Source organism: Mus musculus, chromosome 9 (assembly GCF_000001635.26).
Source record: "Mus musculus strain C57BL/6J chromosome 9, GRCm38.p6 C57BL/6J".
NCBI classification, from domain to species: domain Eukaryota; kingdom Metazoa; phylum Chordata; class Mammalia; order Rodentia; family Muridae; genus Mus; species Mus musculus.
Genome location: NC_000075.6, coordinates 27,335,938 through 27,361,330, shown reverse-complemented (window position 1 = coordinate 27,361,330; position 25,393 = coordinate 27,335,938). Strand labels below are relative to the sequence as shown.

The 25,393-nt window shown below is 47.2% G+C and overlaps 1 protein-coding gene across 13 annotated transcripts in view; it reads right to left on the bottom strand.

The window, feature by feature from the left end:
* Nucleotides 1–3,781: 3,781 nt before the first annotated feature.
* Igsf9b (immunoglobulin superfamily, member 9B) overlaps nucleotides 3,782–25,393 on the bottom strand; it is a 58,446-nt gene continuing 36,834 nt past the window's right edge. For 9 of the 13 annotated variants that reach the window (NM_001326702.1, XM_006510195.4, XM_030244284.1 and 6 more), the window contains 2 exons: nucleotides 18,699–18,820; nucleotides 3,782–15,561 (listed from right to left, as the gene is read on the bottom strand). In NM_001326702.1, coding sequence (NP_001313631.1) covers nucleotides 15,353–15,561; nucleotides 18,699–18,820 — 331 coding nt within the window. In that variant the 3' untranslated portion in view covers nucleotides 3,782–15,352. Of the gene's footprint in view, nucleotides 15,562–18,698; nucleotides 18,821–25,168; nucleotides 25,215–25,393 lie in introns of those variants that run through there. The other 4 variants (XR_003947865.1, XM_011242481.2, XM_011242479.1 and 1 more) reach the window with 4 other exon arrangements.

Sequence of the window (25,393 nt, the reverse complement as noted above, 5' to 3'; positions counted from 1 at the left end):
CTGCTGGGTTTTCTGGATTGGTTTTAGGACAGATCCATTTTATTGTGCCTACTTCTCTGCGCCTTTTGCTACCCCTATTCAGAGAATGTATTTGGAGTTCTAACATCTGTTTTCTTTGGGCCATCAGTCTCATCAAGATTCAGAGTCTTCTAGCAGCTATTGGATTTGCCTTCCAGAGACAAGATGGATAATCCCTGTGTCATGGGAAGATGCCCCCAACTGAGTAAAATCTCTCTATGGAGCTTTGCAGTCCAGTTCTTTGATCCAGCAGGACTTACCCGCTTCTCTCATCAAACACAACTGCCCCACTCTTTTCTTCCTAGGAGTACTCTTTCTCTAGTATCTCTAAGGTATATACATACACACACACACACACACACACACACACACACACACACACACACACACACATATATGCCTTTGCCTATACCCTGCTTCAGTCCTACAGAGGTGACAATCTCAGCAATTGCATTGTTAAGGCATGTCAGGGGCAACTGCTATTGGACATAGCACTGTGACATTGTCCTCTTGCCAGCCGGCTTCTGTGAAACCCATCTTCAGAATTCCATCCTCAGGGTCCTCCTATCAGCACATCATAGAATGAGTACCTTATATGCAAAGGCTGGGGATGTGCAGTTGGGGATGTGCCACATTGTGAGCCCATTCCTCCAGGAAAAAGTATATAAAGAGATTAAGGAAAGGTAGACAGGATATAGAAGTGAATAACAATGTTGTCTCGAGTAAACTGTAGCCTTGGCCTGATCCAGAAGATCATGACCAAGGTGCCTTCCACTAACACCAATGTGTGGCCTTTGTTTCTGAACCAAAATGTCACAATGGAGCAACCCACTAGGCAAGCCCTCTTAGGCAAGGAGGCTTTTGTCAACAGAGCACACCTGTCAACAGTGGAACCTGTGAGACATTAGCCACTAGGATCCAAAGGACTTAGAAACTTGGCATACTCAAGAAAAGGGACCCAGCGAGCTGCTGCTGCACCTACTATGCCCCTAAACTCTAAAGCAGTGTCCTTAGACATGTCTACTCTGGTATGCAAAGTCCCTCTTCAAGGCAGATGCTCTTAGCCCTGAATTTAGCTATTGTCTCAATGTTCTCAACCCACTCCAGCTGGAATTGCTGTTGTCACTATTTCACTGAGACTCCCTTGTCACAGCTACTATCCTCTCCTCTGGAAAGCCCACATAGGCGGACACTTCTCTGTCCTTTACTTGGAGTTTAACCTCACCCACCCTTTTGTATCCTGCCTCTCTACCTGGATTTTTAACACCATCTTCAGGTTCCCACTAGAACTCCAGGCTTCTGTCCAGTGGAATCTCCCCTGGATATCTATTACTTCAAACCTTGTGACTGGATTTCCTTCCCTCTCCACCTCCCTTCTCCCTTGTCCTCTCATTCTAGGTTGGCAGATAAATACCTGGGTTTTTTGTTCCCCTGGTTTCCCTTCCTTCATCTCTCATGGCAAGTCTCTCAGCAAGTGTGGCAACACTCTCTTAAAAACATGTCTGTGTTGGTCTGAGCTGTTTTTATCTCCACTATCGCTTCTTCATTTAAAAGCTATGTTCTTAACTTGGAATTTTATTGGTGATCTTCTCACTGGCCTCCTTTAGACTAGCAAATAGTCTAGCCCCAAAGCAAAACTATCTAGGTTTGTAAAACCCATGAAGTTCACTGTCATGTAATCTCCACCTAGCCCTCTCTTTATCACAGTAATCTGAATTTCCATGACTAGAAGTATTACAATGCTCAATACTGTTGGTTTCCCTGGAGCTCCATGACCTAATTTGGGAAACATAGGTGTCCTTAGACAGTGTCATGCCTGTATGAAGGAGAATTAAGCAAAAAAAAAAAAAGTGCTAGATCTCATTTCCCTTTTGCAGACATCAAAGCTGATGTGAAGCAAGGGTAAAGGATGAAGGAAGAGGAGAAAATGGAACGAGAGGAATCTGAGAAGCTCCTTCATGGGTTGCTAGAGAGGTGATAAAGATACATTTTGCTTAGCACGTGAGGTTACTGTGAGCTCAAAAAATAAAATAAAGCGGAATGATTTTGTAAAGTACAAAGTTAGTGGAACTTAAAAAAAGAAGTCTAGACTAAGGAGCTGGAGAGATGGTTCAACCATGAGCACTTTCTGCTCTTACAGAGGACTCAAGTTGGGTCTCCAGCATCCACATGGAAGCTCACAGCTGCCTGTTAACTCCAGTTCTAGGGCATCTGACACCCTCTTCTGACCACCATGGATTCCTGCATTCACATGGTACACATAAGAAATATTCAGGCAAACACTTATAGACAAGTGTTTTAAAGGTTAAAAAAAAAATCCCATAAACACTCTTTGACATAGAAAAGGTCCTCTTGGCTCTGTTCACTTATATAAATAGGCAGGAAATAACTATGTATCTGTTTTAAAAATTAAAATCAATGCATATAAAATTATCAAACATTTTCTACCAAACCCTACCAACCAAAAGAGAGATGACTGAGGACTTGGAAACCAAGCAGGCATGAGAAGGGCAGCAGACCGTGGAGACAAAGGACAGCTGTCTGGATGTCACATTCTGGCCTCGCTACTTACATGTCCCCTTTTACAACTATACCAAAGGTTTTGAACGTATGGATGAACCTATACGTGGGGACTGGGTGGCCTGTGCTGAGGCTTAGAAGCTCTTAAATGTTGTACACTCTAACGGCTTTGTCCCCAGCCTGCATATTATTGGGAGACAAGAGATCCTTTTGGCAGTAGAACTTGAGAGAATATTGGAATGTTTTCCCAGTCATAGGCTGAAATTGCTGAAATCGTGAGTAAGAGTAAACCTTCTTTAATTTTCATCTTCTTGGTCATTTTGTTGCAGTGTTGGGATGCTGACTGATGCATTTAGTTGTCTGCTGACTGCACCCAGAACAGCAGGCACAGATTTTTTTTTTTAAGCATTTTCTGCCCACTAAATCCCAAATAAAGTTTAAAAGGCAGGACAATTTTGAGTCCAAGACTAACCTAGGCTACAAAGTAAGTTTCTGTCTCAAGAGACAAAAATGAAACTTCGTATGTATGCAGTTGACACAATAAGGAGGGACATTACCTAGCCAAAGAGAAGGATGTCAGGCACACACACCAAAATAACCCCGGAGATGAGTGTGAACGTCCAAACCTGCTGATCCCCGAGTCCTTGATTTTCATAAATGAGACTCTCATAATAGACTGAGACCCAGCTCATTCTGACTCGAAGGTTGAGTCAAACCAGGAAGTGACCATTGGCACATAGGACTGAAGACAGAAGTGAAAGAGGTTCATGGGCCTTGGGTAGAGATAAAGCTCCCTTGTAAGACTTGTTCAAATGTCATCTTCCTTATCAGACCTCTGAACACCTTTCCGGGCTGCAAGAGACTCTTTCCTTCTATGCTTGAGTTGTGCCTTTCTCTACTCACACATTCCCTATATTTTCCCAGTCACTAACTACTTTACGACAGCCTGTGCAGTTCTTCCCGCCATCGCTGCTGCCTGCACACCACTACAAGTTGAGTCCCTCAACCTAAAGCACAGGGAGGCTTCTCTATCCTTACCCCTGGCGGTTCCCAAGTTCGAGCAGCCGTGACTCACGCAGAACATCTCCTCAGAACACACCTGACTGGCAAATGGGGAGCAGCTAGTTCAGAGTCATGTTGAGATGTCAGAATGAGCTGGTGAGGGAGAGCTAGAGGCAGTTTTGAAATCAGATACCATTAGCAAATACTTCTAGGTATGGGAAAAAAAAAAACATAGGAAACAAACTTTTTAAGCAAATTTTTATTTATATCAAAATACAAAACATTTCTGAAGCAGAGTAATGTTACATGAGAAGTAATTTAAATACTAAACGTTTTGAAATCAGCTTAGCTTGCAATGTTCCCAGGGGTTCCCTCACTGACTACACATCTAGATGTTGGATGTGTCTTCTTTCTCTCTCTTTCCCTGCGCTTGCTTATGTACTGTTGTTGTTGTTTGCGGATATGGACATGCAGTGTTACTGGGGATGAGTTGGTTAGTTTCAGCAAGCCCAAGAGCACCAGCAGGTGGAGCCTAGAGTCACAGTCTAGGTGGAGGCCGACTGTAGATTTCCTCCCGAATAAATCTGGGCTGGTGCTCAACTTCACACTGACAAGTCTGAGGCCAAAGGAATCATGGTCCTCAGCCGCCAGGGCAGGCATTATTGATTAGGACCACGGAGCAGGTACAGCTATGGGTCAGCCACAGTGAGGCCTTCTCAATGGGCTAAGAAGCCCACCCAGGCCAAGGAACAGGGGACGCAGAGATCCCTGGAGGAACCTTTGTCCCCAAAAAACTAGGCAAGGGCTAGAGAGGAAAAGGGTTCCTCTCAGCCGTAGGCGGTTAGGATTTGGTAGCTGAGGTGCCTGCCCCATGGACAGGCCCTTCACAGAGAGATACTTAGTTTGGAGATTTCTGAAGGGGGAAAAGCACCTGTTTGAGAGTGTAGCTGTTTCTGATACACCTCCATTACTAACCTACAAGAAAGGGGAAATGGAAAAGGGAAGGGGCGTGCCCCTCACTCCCACAGCCAACCCACACCCAGGCCAACCTGGGTCTCCCTTTCAGTGCCCAGGTAGCATAGCATGCTCCTCGGCACTATGCACAGGTGAGCTCATGCACACGTGCGCACGCATGCGCGCGCGCACACACACATGCATGCCACACACACCAACACCTGCTTTCCCTTCAGTATCTGCTCAGGCAGAAGATGGGTACCCCCACCTCCACCATCATCTTCTGCTCCCACGAGTCCCCTTGGCCCACGGGTCCCCAGCACCCAGACCCAGGCTTGACGCTCACTGGCATTCCCAGGCTTTTGAAAAGAGTAATAAGCAGAGAGCTCCCGGGAGACAGGATATACGGAGTGTGGAATATGTCATAAGGCTTTGGTACAGCACCAATTTAATGTTCGTATAGTTTGATTTTTAAGTTATCTTTTAGAAGGAAAAAAAAAGGTTACTGAAAAAATAGTGTTTTTATTTACTTTTCAGTTACATACCTGAAGTTCAAAAAGTATGCCTCTAGTTGCCATCCAAATTCACACTCAAAGGTGTTCTGTGTGCAGCTGTACAATGTGTAGTTTAACTTTAATTTGGAGTCAAAGTCAGCTGCCCATGATAACTGACTTTAACCAATCCATACATACATACATATAGAGAGAAAGAGGAAGGGAGAGAGAAAGGGGAGAGAGAGAGAGAGAGAGAGAGAGAGAACACAAAAACTACCCCTAACTCTCCCACCCCAACCCACAAGGAAAAACATCTAATAGGGACAAGATACAGCAAGCTCTAAGGAACCAGTGGGACGAAGCGGACTGATCCCGTCCAGCTGGCCTCTTCAGGAGCAGCACCATGAAGCACCCTAGCGCTGTGATGTAATACTCAACATTCAAGAAATAGAAATGAGGTTTGAACCATCTTCATGAGAAGACTAGGCATGGGGGAGGAAGAGCCCCCAACGAAAGCCAAAGGAAGAATAAAGGTCTGAAATGAGAGCAAGAAATCTCATGACGATATTGATAGTCACGTCCAGATATGTTAAGACTAACAGCCAGGAGGCTGTCAGGGGCAAGAGGTGTGCAGTCTGTGAGGGAGCCTGACAGGGAGCACCAGGATCCTTCACCTCCCCACTGCCGTGTGTCTACACACTAATGGGACACAGGAGGGAAAGAATTCATACAACAAAAACTGCCTTTAACTGCACGAGGGAAGAACTGTGTCCAAGATGATACAGTTCCTCCTCATGAAAGAGAGAAGAGGCGGCGATGAAGGGGGCCCCAGAGTTGCTGACCAAAGCAGGGCACCCTCTGCTCAGTCAAGGATTGTATAAGGACAGGTAACTTGGGAAAGCATGTCCCATTCCTGCCCTCAGTCTCCGACCCCACAAATGGCAGTTAGAAAATTAAATCTGAATGGAGCTGTAAGACTGTCTGACAGTGCATACAGCGCTCAATGGTCAGCTGCTCCTTTTGTGAGAGCTCAGTCTTGAGTTCTGGCATCAAGGTCATTCCATACAGCAACTCCTTTCAGTCACTTTCTTGACTACAGAACAAACCCCCCTACTCTAACATCATGATCCACAGCTGTGTCCTGCCCCTCCCCCCATGCTTTTGTATTGTCCAAATGGCTCCACATAGTTAGTACCTACAGCATAAGGTGAGGCCCAAGCAACTGATGAGTGGTAGAGGTGTCCCTTTCCCCAAGTCTCCTGGTTAAGGACAATGGGGAAAGGACAGAGCTGCATCAACCCTTAGGAGAACAATTTCCACATCTGTTTCCACGTTCATTCCATATAACAGACAGAGGTAGCCAAACTAAGTCTCCTTAGATTTCCCCTATCTCCTACCAAGAAGAAAGAGCATCACAAGTCAACAAATCTCCCATGACCTAGGGACCAAGGTGAATCACAAGTATTGGAAACAGTTCAGGATCCTGGCAGTAGCTTTCTCAGAGCAGCCTTCCCATTAACACCAGTCCCATTAACTAAGAGACTCAACGTTCAGCTAGCTTGCTCTTTCCATACATAGTCAGATCCTGGCCTCCTTAGCTCTGCGTTCCATCATGGAAAGCTGGCTCTTCTATAGACTAGGTGATGGATACTGAGCCCCGACTCCCTTCTCCTCCAGTGCACACTTTGCACCGTCTGACTGAGGTCATAGACAGAGTAATAGTGGCACATTCCTCAAGCCCTAAAACTTCAAGGTGAAGGACATGTCCATCTTCCCGTTTCCAGAGAGGAATCCAATTGGACATCATGAAATAGGAGGGCAATCTCATGTTCCTTGATGCTGCTGAGGTTTCTAAGGACCAAGCCTTTAGCTCAACGGGGAAAGAGTAGAGTCAGAGCAAACCTGGGCTTCATGGAGTATGAGCTATGAGCCCTGAGATGCTAACATGATCTGCTCTGCTGATAGCTTATGACCAAAAGTGAGGCAAAAAACAAAAACAACAACAACAAAAAACAAACAATGGAATCCCAATCCCCTCTTTGGTAAGTGAGGAGGGGACTCAAGCTAGAAAGGGACAAAGAATTTGCTGTTCTTCCTCTTGCCCAATCTCTCAGGAAATCTACAAGAAACACCTGCTATCCTCCCTCGGCCTCCTAAGTTAGAGCAGGTGCTGGAGCCCATCCAGTCCGACATGGACCACAGGAGAACCCATTTTCTCACAATACCCTTGGACATTTTTTTAATATTTTGAAAAGATCATCAAAGGAATCATAAGGTCTCCTTAAGGGTCAGGAGTTAGACTCAAGCTCCTCTCCAGCCTACTCTGCCTTTCACTCCCCTCCCCCACCAGAAAAAAACAAAAACAAAAACAAAAACATAAAAGCCCTTCCCACAGTTGAGGCATCTGAAATAAGAGCTCTTGGCTAGCATCATGTTTTGTTTGGACAGATTGGTGTGGGGGGGGGCACTTTTGCCTTTTCTTAAGTGAGAAGCAGGAAGACTGGAGAGACTTCAGCCTTGAGTCTCCCCTGGCTTTGCATCAGCTTCAAGGACACCACTCTGATCACTTGGCACATGAGAAGAAAGAGCTAGCACCAGGAGACGCCAGCTAAGGCTGCAGGGCATGGGGCCCTCGCAGCATATGTGAGGTCTTGAATTCTTAAAGAGGTATTCTTCAGAGCACACAGTTTCCTTCCCAAACGCAAGTGAACTCCCGGAATCTCCATCCAAACCACCTTCTTCCAATACATTTGTTAACTTCAGAGTCCCGGGCCAAGCAGCCAGCAGTAGGACCTATCCCTCACATCCTAACCGGTGTCAGTGCCCCTTTCCTGATCTTCCGCTCAGTGTTCTGGGACTAGACTGCCCCATTTCCGACAACAGTTTATTTTCCAATTAAAAATAAATGAAAAAGCACAGATGCTATATTTATACTAGATATCACATTCATGCTGGTTCCAAGACTCTGCAGCAGTAATTACCAGGGTGTATCTTCTCCAAGACTGAACCCACGCAGTCAGCTTCAAAAACCTTCCTACCACCTCACACGGGGGCTGCTTGAGCCCAGGTGCTACAAAGCAGGACAGGTGTTACCAGACGACCTAGAGAATCTGAGCTCCCTCTGTCCAAGATGCCGAGCTAAATCGTTTCCAAAGAACTGAGTACCAACCCTTAGCCAGAGGGGTATGGATTCATGCTAAGCTCTCCATCGTCCTTTCTACACTGAGCACATCTACCAGACAGCAGGAGTTAGGGAACCCCCCTGACAGGAGACATGCAGATCCAGCAGCTTGGCGCCTTCGGCTTGCCTGTCCTTTCTATAAATGACTTTAGTTTTGTTTTTTTGTTTTTTGTTGTTTTTTTGTGGTTTTTTTGTTTTTGTTTTTGTTCATATATACACATATCTACCAGAAAGACTCAAGCAGCTTCCAACACAGTCTGTCTTGAGGAGGATGGAGAAATATCAGTGGGATCAAGGCATGAGCTAGCACCCCGGACCACCTGGGGGAGGCGATACTGCTCAAAGTGTCTCTAAGCACAGGTACAAAAATAAAGCAAACTATGACATCATATAGATATATAGATATATAGATATGCTAGATAGATAGCTCTATATAAGTTTTCTTTATATTTATATATATGTGCAGCGGGCACGAGCCCCACTCCCTGCTTACATCACCCCCCCCCCACTCCCCATGTGGACAACTTACCTGAAGCTCCCACGGTTAGCCAGCACTATTGCATCTGAGTCTTGCCCCCTCCCCAGTAAGTCTCCTTTTGCCTTAAAATAGAACAAGTTATATATATTTATATAATTTTATATACAATCTCCATAAAAATACACTCAAGGTGGTATATTATGAGTATGAGCCTCCTGCCAAAGCAGAAGTTTGTCTAGCAAAGAAAGAGTCAGCCATAACTAGGCCTGATGCTACCCAGGCAAAGTGGTGTCTCTACAATTCCCTCACACCCACACTCGCATCAAACACACATACAAAGCATACCCATACAATACATACACACTGCACACACAGCACACACATGCATACATCACACCCATCACAGATACTCACACCCATCTAATACACTTAATTCTGAACACTGGAATAATCAGTTGGCTTGGGGGTTCATGACCAGGCAGATAACCTGACACCTGCAGAGAAACAGGTGAGATTATTCCATTTCTCTGACACAGGGCAATGTCAGCCCCCGACAGACTGCTCAGTTGTCCTCAGTAGGCAATATAAATACTTGGTGATAGAATAAATAAGTTTCCCTTCCAGGGTTTGCAAGGTAACTATGAGGCTTATTCTCCTCAAATAGAATAGATTCCTAAGCCAAAAGGAAGGCAAAAGTCCCCCAAGTCCCTACCTCCCATATAAGGAGCAACAGGCATTTTTCCCTAACCATAGTTTATGTGAAAATCCCAGAGGTCACCCCAAAGCATGCTTTCAGTAGTTTAAGGTTGAAAATGCAAATCCCCTTCCCCAGTCCAATCCCTCCCCTCCCCAATTCTCCCCCTAACCCAACCACCTCCCTAGCGGAAACCATGCACAAGCTAGGGGTCCTGGAGCCACACACAAGTCGGGGCAAGAAGGAAAGAGAGCCTGGATGGTCTGAATGTGGGTGAAGGGAGAGTTTGCTCTGCATTTCCTTAAAACAGATCCAGGAAGTCAATGTTGGTGGGAGATGGGATTGGTGGGGCAAATTTCTTTAAGACCCAAAAGAACAGCAAGCCTACTCATTCATGTTGCCATGGAGTTAAGTTGGATGGGAAAGGTAGATGGTGGAGGCCCTGGCTTCAAGCTGAGTCGCTTGTGCTGCTTTGGTTGAATTCCTTAGCCAGTGGTGCAAAGCTGACCACTCTTCACCAGCATGCCTAAGAATCTCTAACTGCTTCAGTTGACCCACTGCAGAGGAGAACCTCTAAGAGGTTCAATGGCCCGCTGCTGATGTACCCAACTATTTTGCAGTTAGGATATCCCAACTCTTCCCCCTCCTAAGACATGACCAGTCATGAAAAAGATTTGCATTGATGCATTTTTTTTTTAAATCTACAAAGAATTCCCAATGATCTAGGAGTGTCTTTAGACCAGACTCAATTGATTAGGGTTGGTTTTGTTTTTTTTTTTTTTTAAATGGGGTCATGAAACAACTTCAATCCTCTTGGCAATCCATGACACCAAACATCTGGTGCAGACAGTGTATTTTTTCTGAAAGCTTATTTGGAAGCAGAGACAGGGGCCCTAACACAAGGCTCTGGACCCATGCTGATTCAGCATTAAAAGTGAAGGGGTTATAAGCCAGCCACGAAAACACCAAGTTGCAGGACGTGGGAAGAGTTCTTAGAGTCCAACCAGGCTTTGATTCTCAGTTTATTGACTTCTCTTAAAGAGATCTTCAGTTTTTCCTCTTGATCCAAGAGGAAGTTCTACAGAGTAAGGACACAATAGATGGTGTCTGGTTTCAGATGAAATTAGTTAACTGTCATAGCTACAGTGTGGTATCTTTAACCTATCAAAGGAAGAGAAATTGAAAGCAAAGCCTCTAGTCACAAGGCCACTGTTAGCCTGCAGGATGAAGGCATTCTCGATAGCTCAAGAAGAAAACTGACAAGACTGGAGGCACAACTCCTCTCCACCATCAGCACCAGTGTCCACTAGGCACTTTCAGACACAGCCTGCTACAGCAGCCATAAGAATAAGGACCAAGCTCCCGAGAACAACCCTTCCCTTTCCACCGACAAGGAGCTACCATGGGCATTTGAAGACCAGTCTCCCATCCTTCTAAGTCTCACACTCCTTGAGTCTAACTCCTCTTCCTCAATCCCACCTGCCCTATCAACTACTATATTCAGTGTAGGATGACTGCTAAGCCACATCCTGAGCCTGCTCCCAAAGAGACGGAGATAATCAGCACGGCCTGGAGCTTGCACAAAGGGAAGGGCCCAGCCAAGGAGCACGAGTGAGAACGCTCGGGATCCGAGAGAAAAACAGGAGCAGCAGCACCTCCCATGCCCCACATCTCTGCTCTTGACTCTATCCCCCCACCCCTAAGTCCCTGCAGAGTTCCCCAAAGCACTTCTTACATGCAAACAAAGCAAATCCAAACCATTAGCTGTTCACTTCCTAGAGTTCTCTATATACTAACAAAATGTACTTATCTATACTTTTCCCAGTCCACCCCAAGCCTTCTTAAAAGGGTTTTTCCAACAAAGTCAGAAGAAATGGCCTCAGTATCAGACTTAGATCCTAAGAAGCAGCTATGATGCCCTAATGTTCTGGGATGCCTCCCCTGAAGCCAATGGGTACCAACATCACCAGGAGGAGGAAGCAAAAGAGTCCCTCATCCCAACCTCACCCAGGTTCCTCTGCATAAAAGGGGCAGAAGAATGAGCAAATAAAATCCGGTCAAGCTCAACTAGGTTAGATCACTGTGAAAAAAATAAAGAGAGAACACACTGAAAGAAATGCCAATAAGTAACTGTTCCAACCTACCCTGCTGAAATCTCCCCTAAATACATAACCCAGGCCCCTGGAGACAGCGCATAGATCTTGCTCACACTGTGCGTTGAGTGTGAGGCACCTTTCCCTGCCGAGAAAGAATCTCAGAAGCCTTCTTTCCTGCCCTAGTTCCTCTAAGAAGACTGGGCACAGGGTCCCCAATGGGGTCCCCAATGGAGGAGTTAGAAAAAGGACAGAAGGAGTCGAAGGGGTTTGCAACCCCAAAGAAAGAACAATATCAACCAACCAGATCCCCCAGAGCTCCCAGGGACTAAACCACCAACCAAGGAGTTCATCAATGGAAGGAGAGGCCCTTGGTCCTGTGAAGGCTCGATATTCCAGTGTAGGGAAGTTCAAGGGCAGGGAGGCAGGAGTGGGGGATAGGGGAATATTCTCATAGAAGCAGGGGAAAGAGGGATGGGATAGGGGGGTTCTGGGTAGGGGGTAATGGGAAAGGGGACAACATTTAAAAGGTAAATAAAGAAAATATCCAATGTTTAAAAAGAGAGAAGAAAAGAAAACTGGGAAGGAGATGGGCTGGTCATTAGACAGGGCCAGCACTAGACATTGGATCAATAGCCACCCATAACCATGAGCACATAGAACTCTCTGAAAGCTAGATCTGTGTGGTCAGCCATCAATTCAAGAAACAAGATTCACTTCTTATGTTTCATCCTCTTCCTGTCAAATAATTGCAATCTTTCTGGGCCCTTAGAGAGCCAGTTTATGCTCTTCCTGACTGGTGGCTTAAACACTGGGATAGCATCTCCAGGTACAGTGCAGAAGGAAAGGCATACACACACACACACACACCAAAAAAAAAAAAAAAAAAAAAAAAAAAAAACAAAAAACTGAGGACAGGAATAGGTTTTGAACTGAGATACTTCTGCAAGGCTACCAGACCCAAAGGGGAGAATTTGGAAGACATGATTCCCCCACAGCAAGAAAGGTGAAAGCCCTAGGAAGCTTAATAGTTGTCACTGCTAAGTTCAGAGGAAGAGTGTAAAGGTAATTGGTCCCTAGAAGTGAATACACCCCAACATCACACATTTCTAAACAGACTGTCAAGCGTGTGCTCACATCTAGCAATTGAGATCGCGCCTATGACACCCTGGTCAGCCACTGACCATGGGGACTGTATCTGCCAGTTTGCTATGCAGTCATCAAAGGAAGGGCTGAAACAGTTTCCTGAATTTCAGGAATGCTGCTGGCCTCTAAGGAAAGTCACAAGAAGGAAGACCTCTTAGGAGAAGACTGTATGAGAGGCCACTTCGGAATGGGTAGACCTTGTGCCCCTTCTGAGCCCAGGGGACACAAGAGCACAGCTGTCACCCAGTGGCCAGTCAAAAGCAGTTTACACGATTTGGTCAGCAAGGCAGAGGTAAGGAGCCCTGCCAGAGGCAAGAAGAGAAAAAAGGAGTCAGCACCTTTGTTAGCACAGCCTGCAAGCCCAGCCTGCAAGCCTAGCCATGGACTGAGGCTCTTGGCCCTACAACATCCCAAAGAAGCAGTCTTTGACAGCAACCTCTTCTCAGTTGTAACTTCAAAGCCCAGACAGTGGCCAAAATTCCCAGGAGGGTCCTCAGAATAGTTGTCCAAGTTCAATACAAAATCTAGGGGCCCTGACATCCTGCCTTTACACTCCATGGTTCAGGAGTCACGTGATGTGAGACAGCAAGCAAACACTATAGGCTAGGCCAGTACTAATCTCCAAATACTGCCCCAGTATTTCAGGTAGCCTTGTTCCCAGCAGACCCAGAGACACTGAGTTAGCAGCCCATGGTGTCACAGTGGAAGAAGCAGTGTGCCGCTTTTGAGAAAGAACGTGAGTCTTCCAACTCAACCCTTCTGCTTCGTCAGAGTTGAGGTCTAGGGGCCAGTGGTCTCCAACATCTCTGAAAATCACATCAGTTGGAGGGTCTAAGGTATGTGGCCCTAATCTCAGAGCAAAAGAAGCTCTGCCCTCAGCACCTCTTTTTGCCATGTCCAGAAGAAAGCTGTGGTGATAGGACTTGCAAGGTGAAGCCTCAAGTGTGGAGTCCATCCCCAGCTCTCAAGGAGAGAGAAGGGAGCACCAAGGCCTGGCTGCGTATGCAGTCAATCCCCCGAGATGGAAGCTCTGAAAAGGAACAGTTTCCCAGCCCCTGGGACATCAACAAAGTCACTAGGTCAAAGGACCGGCAGTTTCTGTGGGACCAGCAGAAACCTTCCAGTAGGCATGGCTACTGTCCAAGGCAGTCACTGGAGAGAGATGGATACAGCAGCACCAAGAAGAGATACTTCCAGGAAGCTGGCAGTTCCCACTACTTTAGGCTAAGCCAGAGGGAAGGAGAAGGTGGGCCTACTCTCCCTCTTTTCTACTACTGAGTAACACCATAACCTTTTAAGAAGCCAGACAAGCATCTGAATTTATAAGTGGCATTAGGAAAACTTTTGAGTGCTAACAGTTTGAACCAGAACAATATTTGGACAGAGAAAGGATTAGGACCCTGGTGCCTGCCCACCACCCCTTCCACCTTCATCCCTGTGCCTCACTCAGGCAGTTTCACATAGGAGCAATGAGGAAGGAGCACCCCAGAACTCAACAATATGAGGCACCCCCATTTCTTCATCTCATGCACTAGAGATTGGGTCCAGGGGGTGGAGAAGGACCCCCAGGGCAGAGCAGAGTTGGCAGGCAGCACATAGAGAGTATGCCAAGGAGCCACAGGCAGCTCCCACAAATGGCAATTAATCAATCTGGGGAATTAGCAGACACAAAAGAAAAGGAGGAACCAATCGGCAGCGGGGGAGCAGACTGCCGAGCAGAGATGGGTATAAACAGAGCTTGCGGCAGCCTAGTGCTCAGCACAGGTGGCTACAGAACAGGAGGGCCTTTGGTTGCAGGGCTGATAGCCCTGGCTGCACCAGAAGACACTGAGGCATGACCACATGAGCAGGGGGTTGTACACGAGGCCTGCCGGTCAGCCCCGCCGCTAAACAAGCACTACATCTGTGGGAAGAGCTGAACTGCAGAAGAAAGAAAGATGTCAGTCGGGCCTTAAGCCTGGCCATGCTTTCTTCACCTAGCAACCAGGCAACAAAAGGCTCTGTTTAGTTCAGATGTTAACTTGTTGCTAGCCCATCAAGCAGGGAGCTAAGAATCATGGTGGGACCCCATTTCTGCTCCAGATGGGAGAGGATAGATAGAACAATGGAGAACTCAGCTGGGAAGCATGAATCCTGTTTTAGCCGGAGTGATCTCCCAAGACAGACATGAAGACAACCCCCAGTTCGTAGCAGGCCCTACTCACCATGCCCGCTGTTGAGTATCTTCCTCAGTCCCTCACTGACCACAGGGAGAAAAGCACTTAGCTTCAATGTACATATATATACACATAGAGAAACCCACCAACTACACACAAGTGCATTTGTATCTATATCTATATATATGTGGAGTTAGGAGGGCAGGATATAACTCTAACCCCCTCCCAGGACTTGGAAAACTGAAACAAATGCAGAGAACTAAAAGCCATTGCTTTCCACTTCCTCACTTCATAAGACATTTAAAGAGGTGAGAAGAATCAATCTAGCCAAGTGGGAGAGAGAGGTGGCATAGAGAGAGATGTTTTCCATTCCCATATATTCCCAACTCTGACCCACAGTTATAAGCTCTTCCCCCAGTCCTCTGTCCCATGAGCAAAGCTAGCTGGCTAGATAGTGGGGCAGAGGTCCCCACTGGCACGAGGGACAATGACACACACAGGACAAGGGCCTGAGCCATCCCATGATAGGCAGAGGAGGACAGGGCCCTGTACAATGGTCCCTCTCCACCCCTTTAGCCTAGCACCCCACCCTGGGGACATTTAGAGTGATGTCACGTCATAGCAGAGTAGCGTGGCCTGGGTCATCATGATCCACGCTGTTGAGGATTGCTGTCTGGTCTTCCGGAAGCTGACGGTGGCACAAGTCTGAGAGCCGGGCAAAGGGATCAGGACGAGAGTGTCTCTTCTTCTTGCGGAGGCAGACAGCTTCGTCGGGCCACAGAACCTGAGAGCTGGGAAGCTGCTGAGCCTGGGAGGCAGAACCGTCTAGAGAGAAGGAGACAGACACATAAGGAAAACGGAGTGAGAAGGGGACTCAGAGCCTTGCACGCTCCATGCATCTCCCAGGGCTGAAGTCCAAGTTGCCACTGAAACCAAGGGAGCATCTGTACGTATGGGCTCCAGGGCCAAACTTCTGCAGAGAACCTGCTCTTTCCCCACTGGAACAACCAAAAACCCAGTCTGGAGTCAACGGAGTAAGGTAGGTATTTTCTCTTCTATGAATTCACAGATCTCAACGATTACACTGTTTTAGTGACCAGTCTACAAATGCTTGCTGTACTGTGCCTCGTGGATACCAGGTGGCACTCTAGGTGGCAGGAAGCAGAGCTTCACTATGTCTCTCATCTACCCCAAGCAATGACAGACATCACACGAGACTTCAGTCTTAAGCGACAGTCAGGCCTGCATACATCTTCCACTGCCAGGGCCAGTCCTCTGCCTCATGGCCCTTCTAGGGATACAGTGGGAGGGTTTGTTTTCTAGATTATATATACTTCACATGGAGGGAGACAGAAAGAGACAAACTGTCAAGTCCTGAAAGAAACAGAAACTGGACTCTTAGGTATTGCAAGTGCAATCACAAAGAAAGACGAAATACAAATGTACCAATGGCCCGGCCCTGCTTCTGCGTCCTCAAGTGTTACTATCTGGCAGGAAGGAGTCTTCAATCAGGATTACTCCCCCAGGCCGAATGAAAATGGCTACCATCAACAAGAACAGCCAGTGTAGAAACCCCGAGCTAAGAGGGGGTGTGAGCCACTATGATGGTATAGCCTGTAACACTCATACATGGACGATTGAGACAATAGGATTATGAGTTTAAGGATAGCCTGGGGTATATAATGGACTCTGCCTTTTAAAAAATGAAAGAAAAGAAGGGGAGATATAAGAAGAGAAGACAAGACAAGAAAAGAGAAAACAAGAGAAGAAAAGAGCCAAACACAGTATGCCCTAGAGAGGGTAACAGTTATGCCAACAGAGTTTAAAAACTTCTTGTTGCAAGGAAAAGCTTCTACAAGATTTTTGCGTGAAAATGTATGTATGTGTTTGAACATATGTGTATATAAACATGTATGTGGGGGAAAAGAGCTGTAAAATTTCTACAGCTCACTCTGGCTGTTCTCCTAGAGGTTAAGGGGTAGAAGCAAGAGGAAGGAGTGTTTAAGCCCAGACATGGCTAGTTTCAGGTCAGTTTGAGCTACACAGCAAGACCTTGTCTCCAAACAATAACAAAATCATCTTCGGCTTTCCTGCCTCGATATCCCCACTCACAGACTCATTGCAACCCAGCCATCCTTGAAGGCCAAGCGATCAATGAGTGAATGCTGTCTCTCTAGGTAAGGACCAGGCTGTCACCTCTTTGGGATCTGTAAGATTGCAGATGGGGCAGGAGGGCAGCTGCAAGGCACTGCAGCATCCAGAAGGAGAGAAAGGGACGAGAGCTTCAGTGTTTACAGCAAGGACAACCAGAGAAGGAAAGATATAGTGCAAAGGTTGAGCCAGCACACCTCCCTAAGAGGATCAGATGTGAGTCACAAGCGCGAAGGACTGGGCAGACATTGACCATGAGGGAAGCAACACCACTTACAGAATGGAAGACAGGTGGGGAGAGGTGGTTTGAAGAAGATAATACAAAACAGTTTACAAGCTGTAAAGCAAGCAAGTCCGAGGCCAATGGTCAACTGGAAAGACAAGATTTGACCTCAAGGAGAACACAAGGACTAAAGGCAGACACCTGAGAGCTAGAAACACAGAACAGGCCCAGGAGAGAACATGTGGAGCTCATGTGGCCTATTCTATAGTAGTTAGATGAAATATATTTATTAAAATTCACAGTTATGCACTACATAACAGTGTTTTAAAGGTGCATATATTCAATGGCAGTCCCATAGTAACTTTCCCGGCTAATACAAGCATTGTCTGCTATGTTCACACAGTACCAAAATCATCTAATGGTGCAATTCTCAGAATGTGTTCCTATCATTAAATGACACACATGCATACACAAAAGAAATATGTATGTATGTATGTATATATGTATATGTTTAAATTGAATGAGTTTAAATTGAACTTTGAATTCCATCCTGACCCAAGCTTCAGGAAATTAATTTTTGCTGAACATGGCAGCATCCACCTGTAATCCCAGCCTTCAAAAGATAGCAGTAAGAAGACCAAAGGACAGGACCAGCCTAAGCTACACAGTTTCAGGCCAGCCTAAGCTATCTAGTCAGGCCCTGTCTGAAAACAACAACGAGATAATTTTCCTTTTCTCTGCCTTTGTATTGTCATCCACAAACTGTCAGGAAACCAGCCACAGCCAAGGGCTAAGCCATCAATGAGTTCATGAGCTTATTAGCCTCTGTGAAGGCTTTTCCACCACCTGGCTTATTAAGACAGTTGCTTGGCAATAGTCGCCAAAGATCTGCAAAGAAACTGCTGAACACTCCTCCTGGACAGGCTCTCGTAATATTCCTACAAACATTGGCAGAAAGAGAATGTCTGATAAACAGCAACTGCTTTGCTGAAGGAATGCTCAATTCCTCTTGCACTATTTCATAAGCTACCCATCACCCCTTGCCATGGAAGTACCCTTTAAGAGACAAGGAGATCTCAGTCTCTCTCTTTAGAAAAGGTTAGTCAGTGCAGAGGCTGGCCTGGCCCATGCCACATGAGCCCATGCCTGCCCTGTGATCAACTAGAGGGCTTGAAATGGTGAAGGAGAATCACACAAGGAGACAGGAATAACAGCAAGGCGTGCTGCAGAATGGGAAAGAATAGGATACTACTTAAGTTGCTCAAAAAACATGCTGAGACATTATGGTGTACTTTCTAAAGTTGAGAGTAACAGAAAAGGATCTACAGGCAGGCACACGTACCCTCAGAGCAATGGCTCCCCAGGTGGGAGGAGATGAAACGGGAACGGAAAGCAATCAGATATCTTTCTTGTGTTTTTACATGGAAACCATCTGTGCGCTATTGAAAATGAATGTTTAAAGGGAAATCAAGAACAAGAGAAGCTGGTAGCACTTCTAGAGAACTCCCAGGGTTGGGATCCTGGGCCCACAGTCCTCGTCAAATGGGAAAGCACGGTGGAAAGACGAGTGGCACGTCCCACCATTTACCGGATCGTTTCTTTGACTTCGAAGAGCCCTTGGATGACTTTTTGGGCTTCTTTATCCGTTGGTATCTCAGAGCCTCCAGCCTCTCAGGCACAGCAGCGTTCCCGGGTGCAGGTGGAAGTATTCTGCAAGGAACAATTAGAGAGGCACAGGTCAGCTCCCAGAAAGGAGCCTTTGAAGAGGGCTGGAAGAAAGCCAAAGGACTGCCCATAGAAGGATGGAGGCCAGGGATGGAGTCCGGCGTGTCCATGATCATTCCTGAACACTTGCTTTCCTATTGCTCCTGAAAGGAGAAACCCAATAGAAAGCTCCAGCAGCAGGAGGCCTATCTCAGGTGGGAACCAACCTGGGGAGCAATCAGAAGACCCTAGGAAAGGAGAGAGAGACTTTAATGTAAGCCCACCACACATCACTTTGGCTGGGACAAGCAAGTGCCAAAGGAGAGTCAGTTCCTAGAACTCACCGTCATCAAGACCTTAAAGTAAAAATCGAAGAGCAGATTAAAGCGGGAGGCGAGCAATTCCAGTCCCAACAAGCTGCCTCCCGTGTCCAGAGACAGGAAGGGAGGGGCAAGTGAGCAGCCAATGCCCAGTGAGGTGTTGGCTCTGCAGAACCCAACTTCACAGAGCCACTCCCTCCATCTACAAGAGTCATCTAGAACCTCACAGCTAACTGCTGTGACACATCAACACCAGTAGGCATGTCTGCCAAACACTCTGCAGACGAGGCTTGGAGCTCCTCAGTCTCATAAGAAAACAGAAGAGAGTAGAAGTAGATTATGTCAGGACCGCGTGTTCAAATCTTATGGCCCCACAAAGTCCTTGCTGTGGGTCAATGGTCTCCAGCAAGTTCCGTGTCTTATGATTCAACCTAAATGTTGAGAGTGTTGGGAGAAGAGACTACTATGTGTTAACCCTTCTTCTCCCACCCTAGTGACGGGGTGGATCGAGTCTGCCATTTAACCAGAGCCTGTGTTGCCTAGGTCACAATGGGAACAAAAATGAACTGAGAAGAGTGCAGTGTGTGACACTGTGCCTAGAGAGAGCTTTCAAGAGTCATAAAAGAAGCAAAAGGAGAAGACATGTTATCCATCTCAGTGTTTCTCAAAGTGAGACAGCGTGGAGCCTGAAGAACAAAGAGGGCAAGAGACAGGAAGGGCATGCTTTCTTCCCACAAACACTGGCATTGGGATGAGACCAGGTCAGGTAGGACATTCTAGGACCATGGTAGACAAAGGTGGCTCTCTTCTGTTCCCAAGCTGTTCATCTCCCCTCCCCACATCCATCTCAGTGAGGTTTTAGCAAATCCTAGTTGTGTTTGTTTGTTTGTTTGTTTGTTTGTTTGTTTGTTTAAAAAAAAAGACACTCTGATAGTCCTGTGAGCGCCAAAGAAGTCCCTAGAGGTCCACAGACCATCTGAGGGGGGGCAGAGGGAGCAAAGAGAAAAGAATGAAAACACTTAGCATTTCTCCAACATGGAAGACCTCTGCAAGCACTGGGGGGAAGGAACTTACAGACTCGCGGTTAGTAAGCCTCTGGTCTCTGGAAGTAACTGGCAGTGAAAGGGACCTTCATCCTCCTTGACAGATGCCATTTGCCCCAAAAGTCTTTGAGTGCATTGAATATGCAGAAACCCTCTCAAGTTCAAGTCAGAGGCAACTCCTTAACATTTCCCAGACCCCATGGTATCTCTATACACCATACAAGTACCCATGGCCTGTGGAAGAACAGTCTAGTTCACAGTGTAAACAAGTCCCCCCAATAACCCAATATGCCAGTGTCCAATCCCCTTCTCTTCCCCTAACCCAACTCTACCCAGAGATCTTCCCCCAAAGCAGCAGCTAGAAGGGATTTTAGAGGGAGCCCACATCACCCCTTCTTAACTTGGACAATGTTCTTTGTGTTGCCTGAAAAGAAAACCAAGGACCTGAATTCACCACCACTTGTCATCTCTACTCCAGACCCTGGCCAGCATTCAGGTAGGCCATGTGAGGTGATATATGTAGTCAGAGGAGACATGTGACAGCCAACATAACCCTTGACACCCCACAGTTACAGCACAGTTCTTCCTTATTCCCTCACCAAAGGGCAGAAGTGGAAGCAGTGGTGGGGCCGCCTCTCTTTTATTGTGGATGGTAGGATGGGAAAAACAATTCACTAACACTAGAGCCAGGGGAAAGGTGAAACCACTTCCTATATGCCCCCATAGAATAGCTGTGAGTTCAAAAGCCAGTGCCAATCTAGCCAACCACAAAGGGATTCCTCTGCAGTGGGGACAGGGCATAGACTGTAGAAGAAGCAGGTACAGAGCACCCCTGAAAACTCCTAAGGATTCTTCAAGGCAGATGGAATTTTCAGGGAGTGAGATACCAACAACACAATTAACATATCATTACTACTATCATTTATATTATATAACATGTGCTCACCACTTACCACACCGGGCACATGTCTGTAACAGGTCTAAGAGGTAGAGACTACACTAGCCGTATTCCAGATGGAGACACTCAACTTTAGTGAGGGGAGCAATTTAGCCAGGTATAATCAGATAGACTCTTCAGTATTAGACTAAACTACTCTTTAAGTAAAATAGGTACAGAGGCTATTATAGACAAAACAGACCTTCCCTGACCCACAACGCTCCCTGCTCCAGTGTCACAGGCATAATAAGACAGACCAAGCATGAGGCAAACTGCTAAAGTTTAATCTTCAGGCACAAACTCCCAAACAGTGATACAGAGAAGAAGAGAAAACCTTTCACTTGAGAGGTAGCCAAGCTCCAACCCTTCCAGGATCCCTGCTCCCCATGTGCCTGGGCTCCCGGCTCAGGACTCAAAACACCACAGCACAGCAGACAGTGTCTCCTGGAGGCAGCAGGATATACTTGCCTAAGGCCATAGGCTAAAATAAAAGCAAGTCTCTAGCAGGACAGGTGGGAAGAAGAGAGGGAAGACACAATGGGACTGTTTTGATGAGCTATACAGGAAAGACACGAAATATTGTTCCATAGTCTTTATGAATAGTAACAAGAGCCTCTGGTAGCCCACCTCCCATTTTTAGGAAGGATAACTGTGTCCCATGTTAATACTAAGTCTACCTGACACCAACCCAGCTTTGAAATTTTGGTATTGATGTTTGGGATAGGAAGCAGGTGAAGAACTTGTAACTGTGCAATAAAACTCTCCAGTAAACCTGAACTTGACCTGTAGGTGAGGTGGTCACAAGAGACTCCAACCCTGGTCTCCCAAGGTGAGGCTCGGTTCTTGTGCTGGCCAGTTTCAACTTGTCTCTACATGCAGCAAAGCATTGCTGTACACTTCAGTTCCCTTCTCTCAGGAGATGACCTACCACAGACAAAGACCTTCAAGCCTGTAAGCTATTCTGGTCTCTCACTTATGCAAATCCCAGGTCTGTGATCCAATGGTGTTCCTTGCAGCTCACAATTACCAAAAACTGCCAACATTTATTTTAAAAACCCTTCTCATGCCCGTCCACACAAAATTTCCACCCCACTCACTCAACCTCAGAGGTCTTATCTGCCTAGTACCCTGCTCCCTGGCATAGCTGAGGAAAGAGGTGGCAGACTTACAACTTGGGCCAGGAAAGTCAAAATCCAGCTGCTGCTCACCTTGCTTTCGTGCCCTAAGAACTAGCCATAAAGACACATATGACAGCAATTCCTGACACATCTGGGAAGAAGAAACCTGGACTGAAGAACTGCCTCTATTAGACTAGCCTGTAGGCTTGTCTGTAGGGCATTTTCTTGATTACGAAGGTGGGTCCAGTCCACTGTGGATGGTACCATCCCTATGCAGGTAGGTCTCCTGGCCTTTATAAGGAAAGTCACTGAACAAGACCCTGGGAGCAAGCCAGTAAGCAGTGTCCTTCCCAAAAGGATGTCAGCCAAATACACCCTTTCCCCCAAAGCTGCTTTTGGCTACAGTGTTTATTATAGCAACAGAAAAGTCAACTAGAACAACTTGGTTCTCCTTTACTAGCCCAGGTAGTAGAAAAAAGTAACTTGGAGGCTGCCTCCCTCCCCATGGAAGAAAGAATGGGGAAATCCATTCAAATTCATATCACAGCCAGGAAAAAGGTGAGCGCACTCTACATGCCCCACAGACAGCCAGGAATTCACAAGCTAGCATTAAGCCAGCCCAATCCCAAAGGGATCCTTCTCTCAGTGTTTTACCTCAGGCCTCAGGAAAGGCTTGTGTCCAGATGAGGACCCCTTCCTACAGTAATCCTAATCAGAGGGGATTGTGTTAGCCTTTCCAGCCCTCTGCATCACAGAGGGCACAGAAGGTAGTAAGTGGAGATGGAGTCAACAGAGTACTATCAGCATCGGAGGAACGCTGAGTGAGTGGCTGGGCTCCCAGGCACCCACAGAATAGATCCACATACTGCAACTCCCCACTCTGACATGGAAGCTGGTAAGAGGATAAAGAGAGAAGAGAGAAGACGACGACAGGATTGGGGAATGACAAAAGGAATGAGCAGGAGGAAGGGAGAGAAACTGAAGGGGGAAGAAACAAAGCAAGGACAAACGCAGACAATACACATCACAGCTTCTCCAAGCAAGACCAGGGGACACATGCAAAGGCACAGCACGAAGACAGCATCCACAGAGGGGCCACAGCTTCCCCATGACCCGGCAGCTCCTGTGCCCCAGGGAATCTTTCAGCAAGCAGGAGAATGAGCAGGGGTCCCTGTTGCCTAGCACCACAAAGACCTAACTTGAACGACGTAGAGGACTTCGTTCTTCTGGGCTAGGGATGCTACCCAAAACCTAGGAGAGGAACAACTGTCCCTCACTGCTGCCCCTAGTTTCTGGGTCTGCCACAGTGATAATGTGGCTTGGTTCTCTCAGATCTGATATGGAGAAGACACGGGGAAACACAGAGTCAGTGGAGTGGGGGAAAACAGAAATCACAAAGGACATTAGAGTTGGCCACTTTCAAGGAACTGGGTAAGAGCTGTCCCACACCTACCAAAGCCCTGAGGGCAACAATGCACCTATGCTGGTGAACAGTGGGGTAGACAGGCATAGAGCAGGGAGGTGAATCATTCTTCCCGCTCTGCACCATCCATCCAAGGAGCCACCTGAGGCCCCGGAAGCAGGTGAGCTCCCAAGAACTATATGATCTTGCCAACACGGGTGGCTGCAGGCTGACAGTCAGCCTCACACACAATGCTAGGGCCTCCTGGATAGTGACAGTTTTATAGCTGCAGGTCATAAAGAAATGTCCCTGCCATCTCCTTATGAGAGGCCTCTCTTATGACACAATGAGATTTATAGTCCTGAGTTAGGAAGAACCACCTCTCATGGCATGTGAGAGGGGGGAAAGCACACAGCTTCTCACTTGGGAAGCCAAAGCATCAACAGAAAATCTCCCACTCTCCCATCCAGGGGGGCTGGGGCAGTTTGCCAGCCCTGAAGCATGGGCAAAGGAACAGATGGCAAAAACAAGCATCTCTTTATTTTGCCTTGACAGAGAGGGAGCTCTGAATGTCCCAAGCATCTTTCAAAGATGCCTGGCCCCTTCCCAGGGAGCCCCCTCCTTTGGATTCCACCTGGAAGGATGCTAGAGGAGCCACCAATGGCTGGGCAAGTGCAGCGCTAATGTCTAGGGTTTTAAGCTTTCTGCCAACTAAACACCCTTCTTCCTACCATGAACTCTCCCAAGGCCTTTTCCCAAGAACATGACCTAAGGGGGCCAGCTACTACAGGAACCGTGAAAGCAATGTGGCTCTAAGGACGAGGTCACATTTCAGTCCCACAACAACCACAGAAGGGCTGCAGAATGCAAGGACCATCCGAGAGTGGCTGCACTCTCACCTTTGAAGAGCTGAAAGCCACCTGAGCCTGAGACCCCAGAGGGATGTGGAAGAGGGACCTCTGTCATTAAGATCCCTAAGAAGGAAAATTAAAAAAAAAAAAAAAAAAGCCCAGGAAGAGATCTGAGTTTAGGGGGAGGGGTTAGCAGGGGGGGAGGCACTACCCCGAGTCTGCTGGAGAAACGGAGCACTGGAGTGGGGGATGAGAGATCCCTGGATCTCCCCACGGACCCAAACAGGTCCCCAAGGGTAGAGATGCAAAGCTGATCATGGCGGTTATGGCTCCCCTGGGATTCATGCAGGGTCCTGTAGATGCTACGGAGGTCTATGAGGGCGTGGGTAGCAGAATGGCAAGGGTCTGAGTGAGAACAACCGCAGCCCACTCTAGAGGGGTTGGTATGGGCTTGGAGGTTAAAAGCTACAGCTAGGCAGTGCCCCAGCATGGGCAGCTGGGCAGCTGGAGCGGCCGAGCAATGCAATGTGAGGAATCCAGAAGCAATGGGAACCCAGGAGCAGCGGCTGCCCGGGTGAGGCAATGAGGGATATGTTTTGGATCCCCTATTTTGGAAGCAATGGCCCTGCCGAAGCCCCATCCGCCTGCCCGCCCCACCCCGCCCCACCGAAGAGCTCCCTTACCTATTGAGCTGAGGAGAGGCTTGTCTCGACAACACTGCCCAGATAGCTGAGATAATCAGAAACAAAGCAGTTACCAACACTGGCCAGATGAACCACCCACACACACCCAGAGGGGAGGAGGGGGGAAGAGTGAGCAGAGACCCACAGGCGAGGTCAGAGAACGGGTGAGGGAAAAGAGAGAACCAGAGAGCCAAAGGCATAGACGGAACAGAGAAGGTGAGTAGG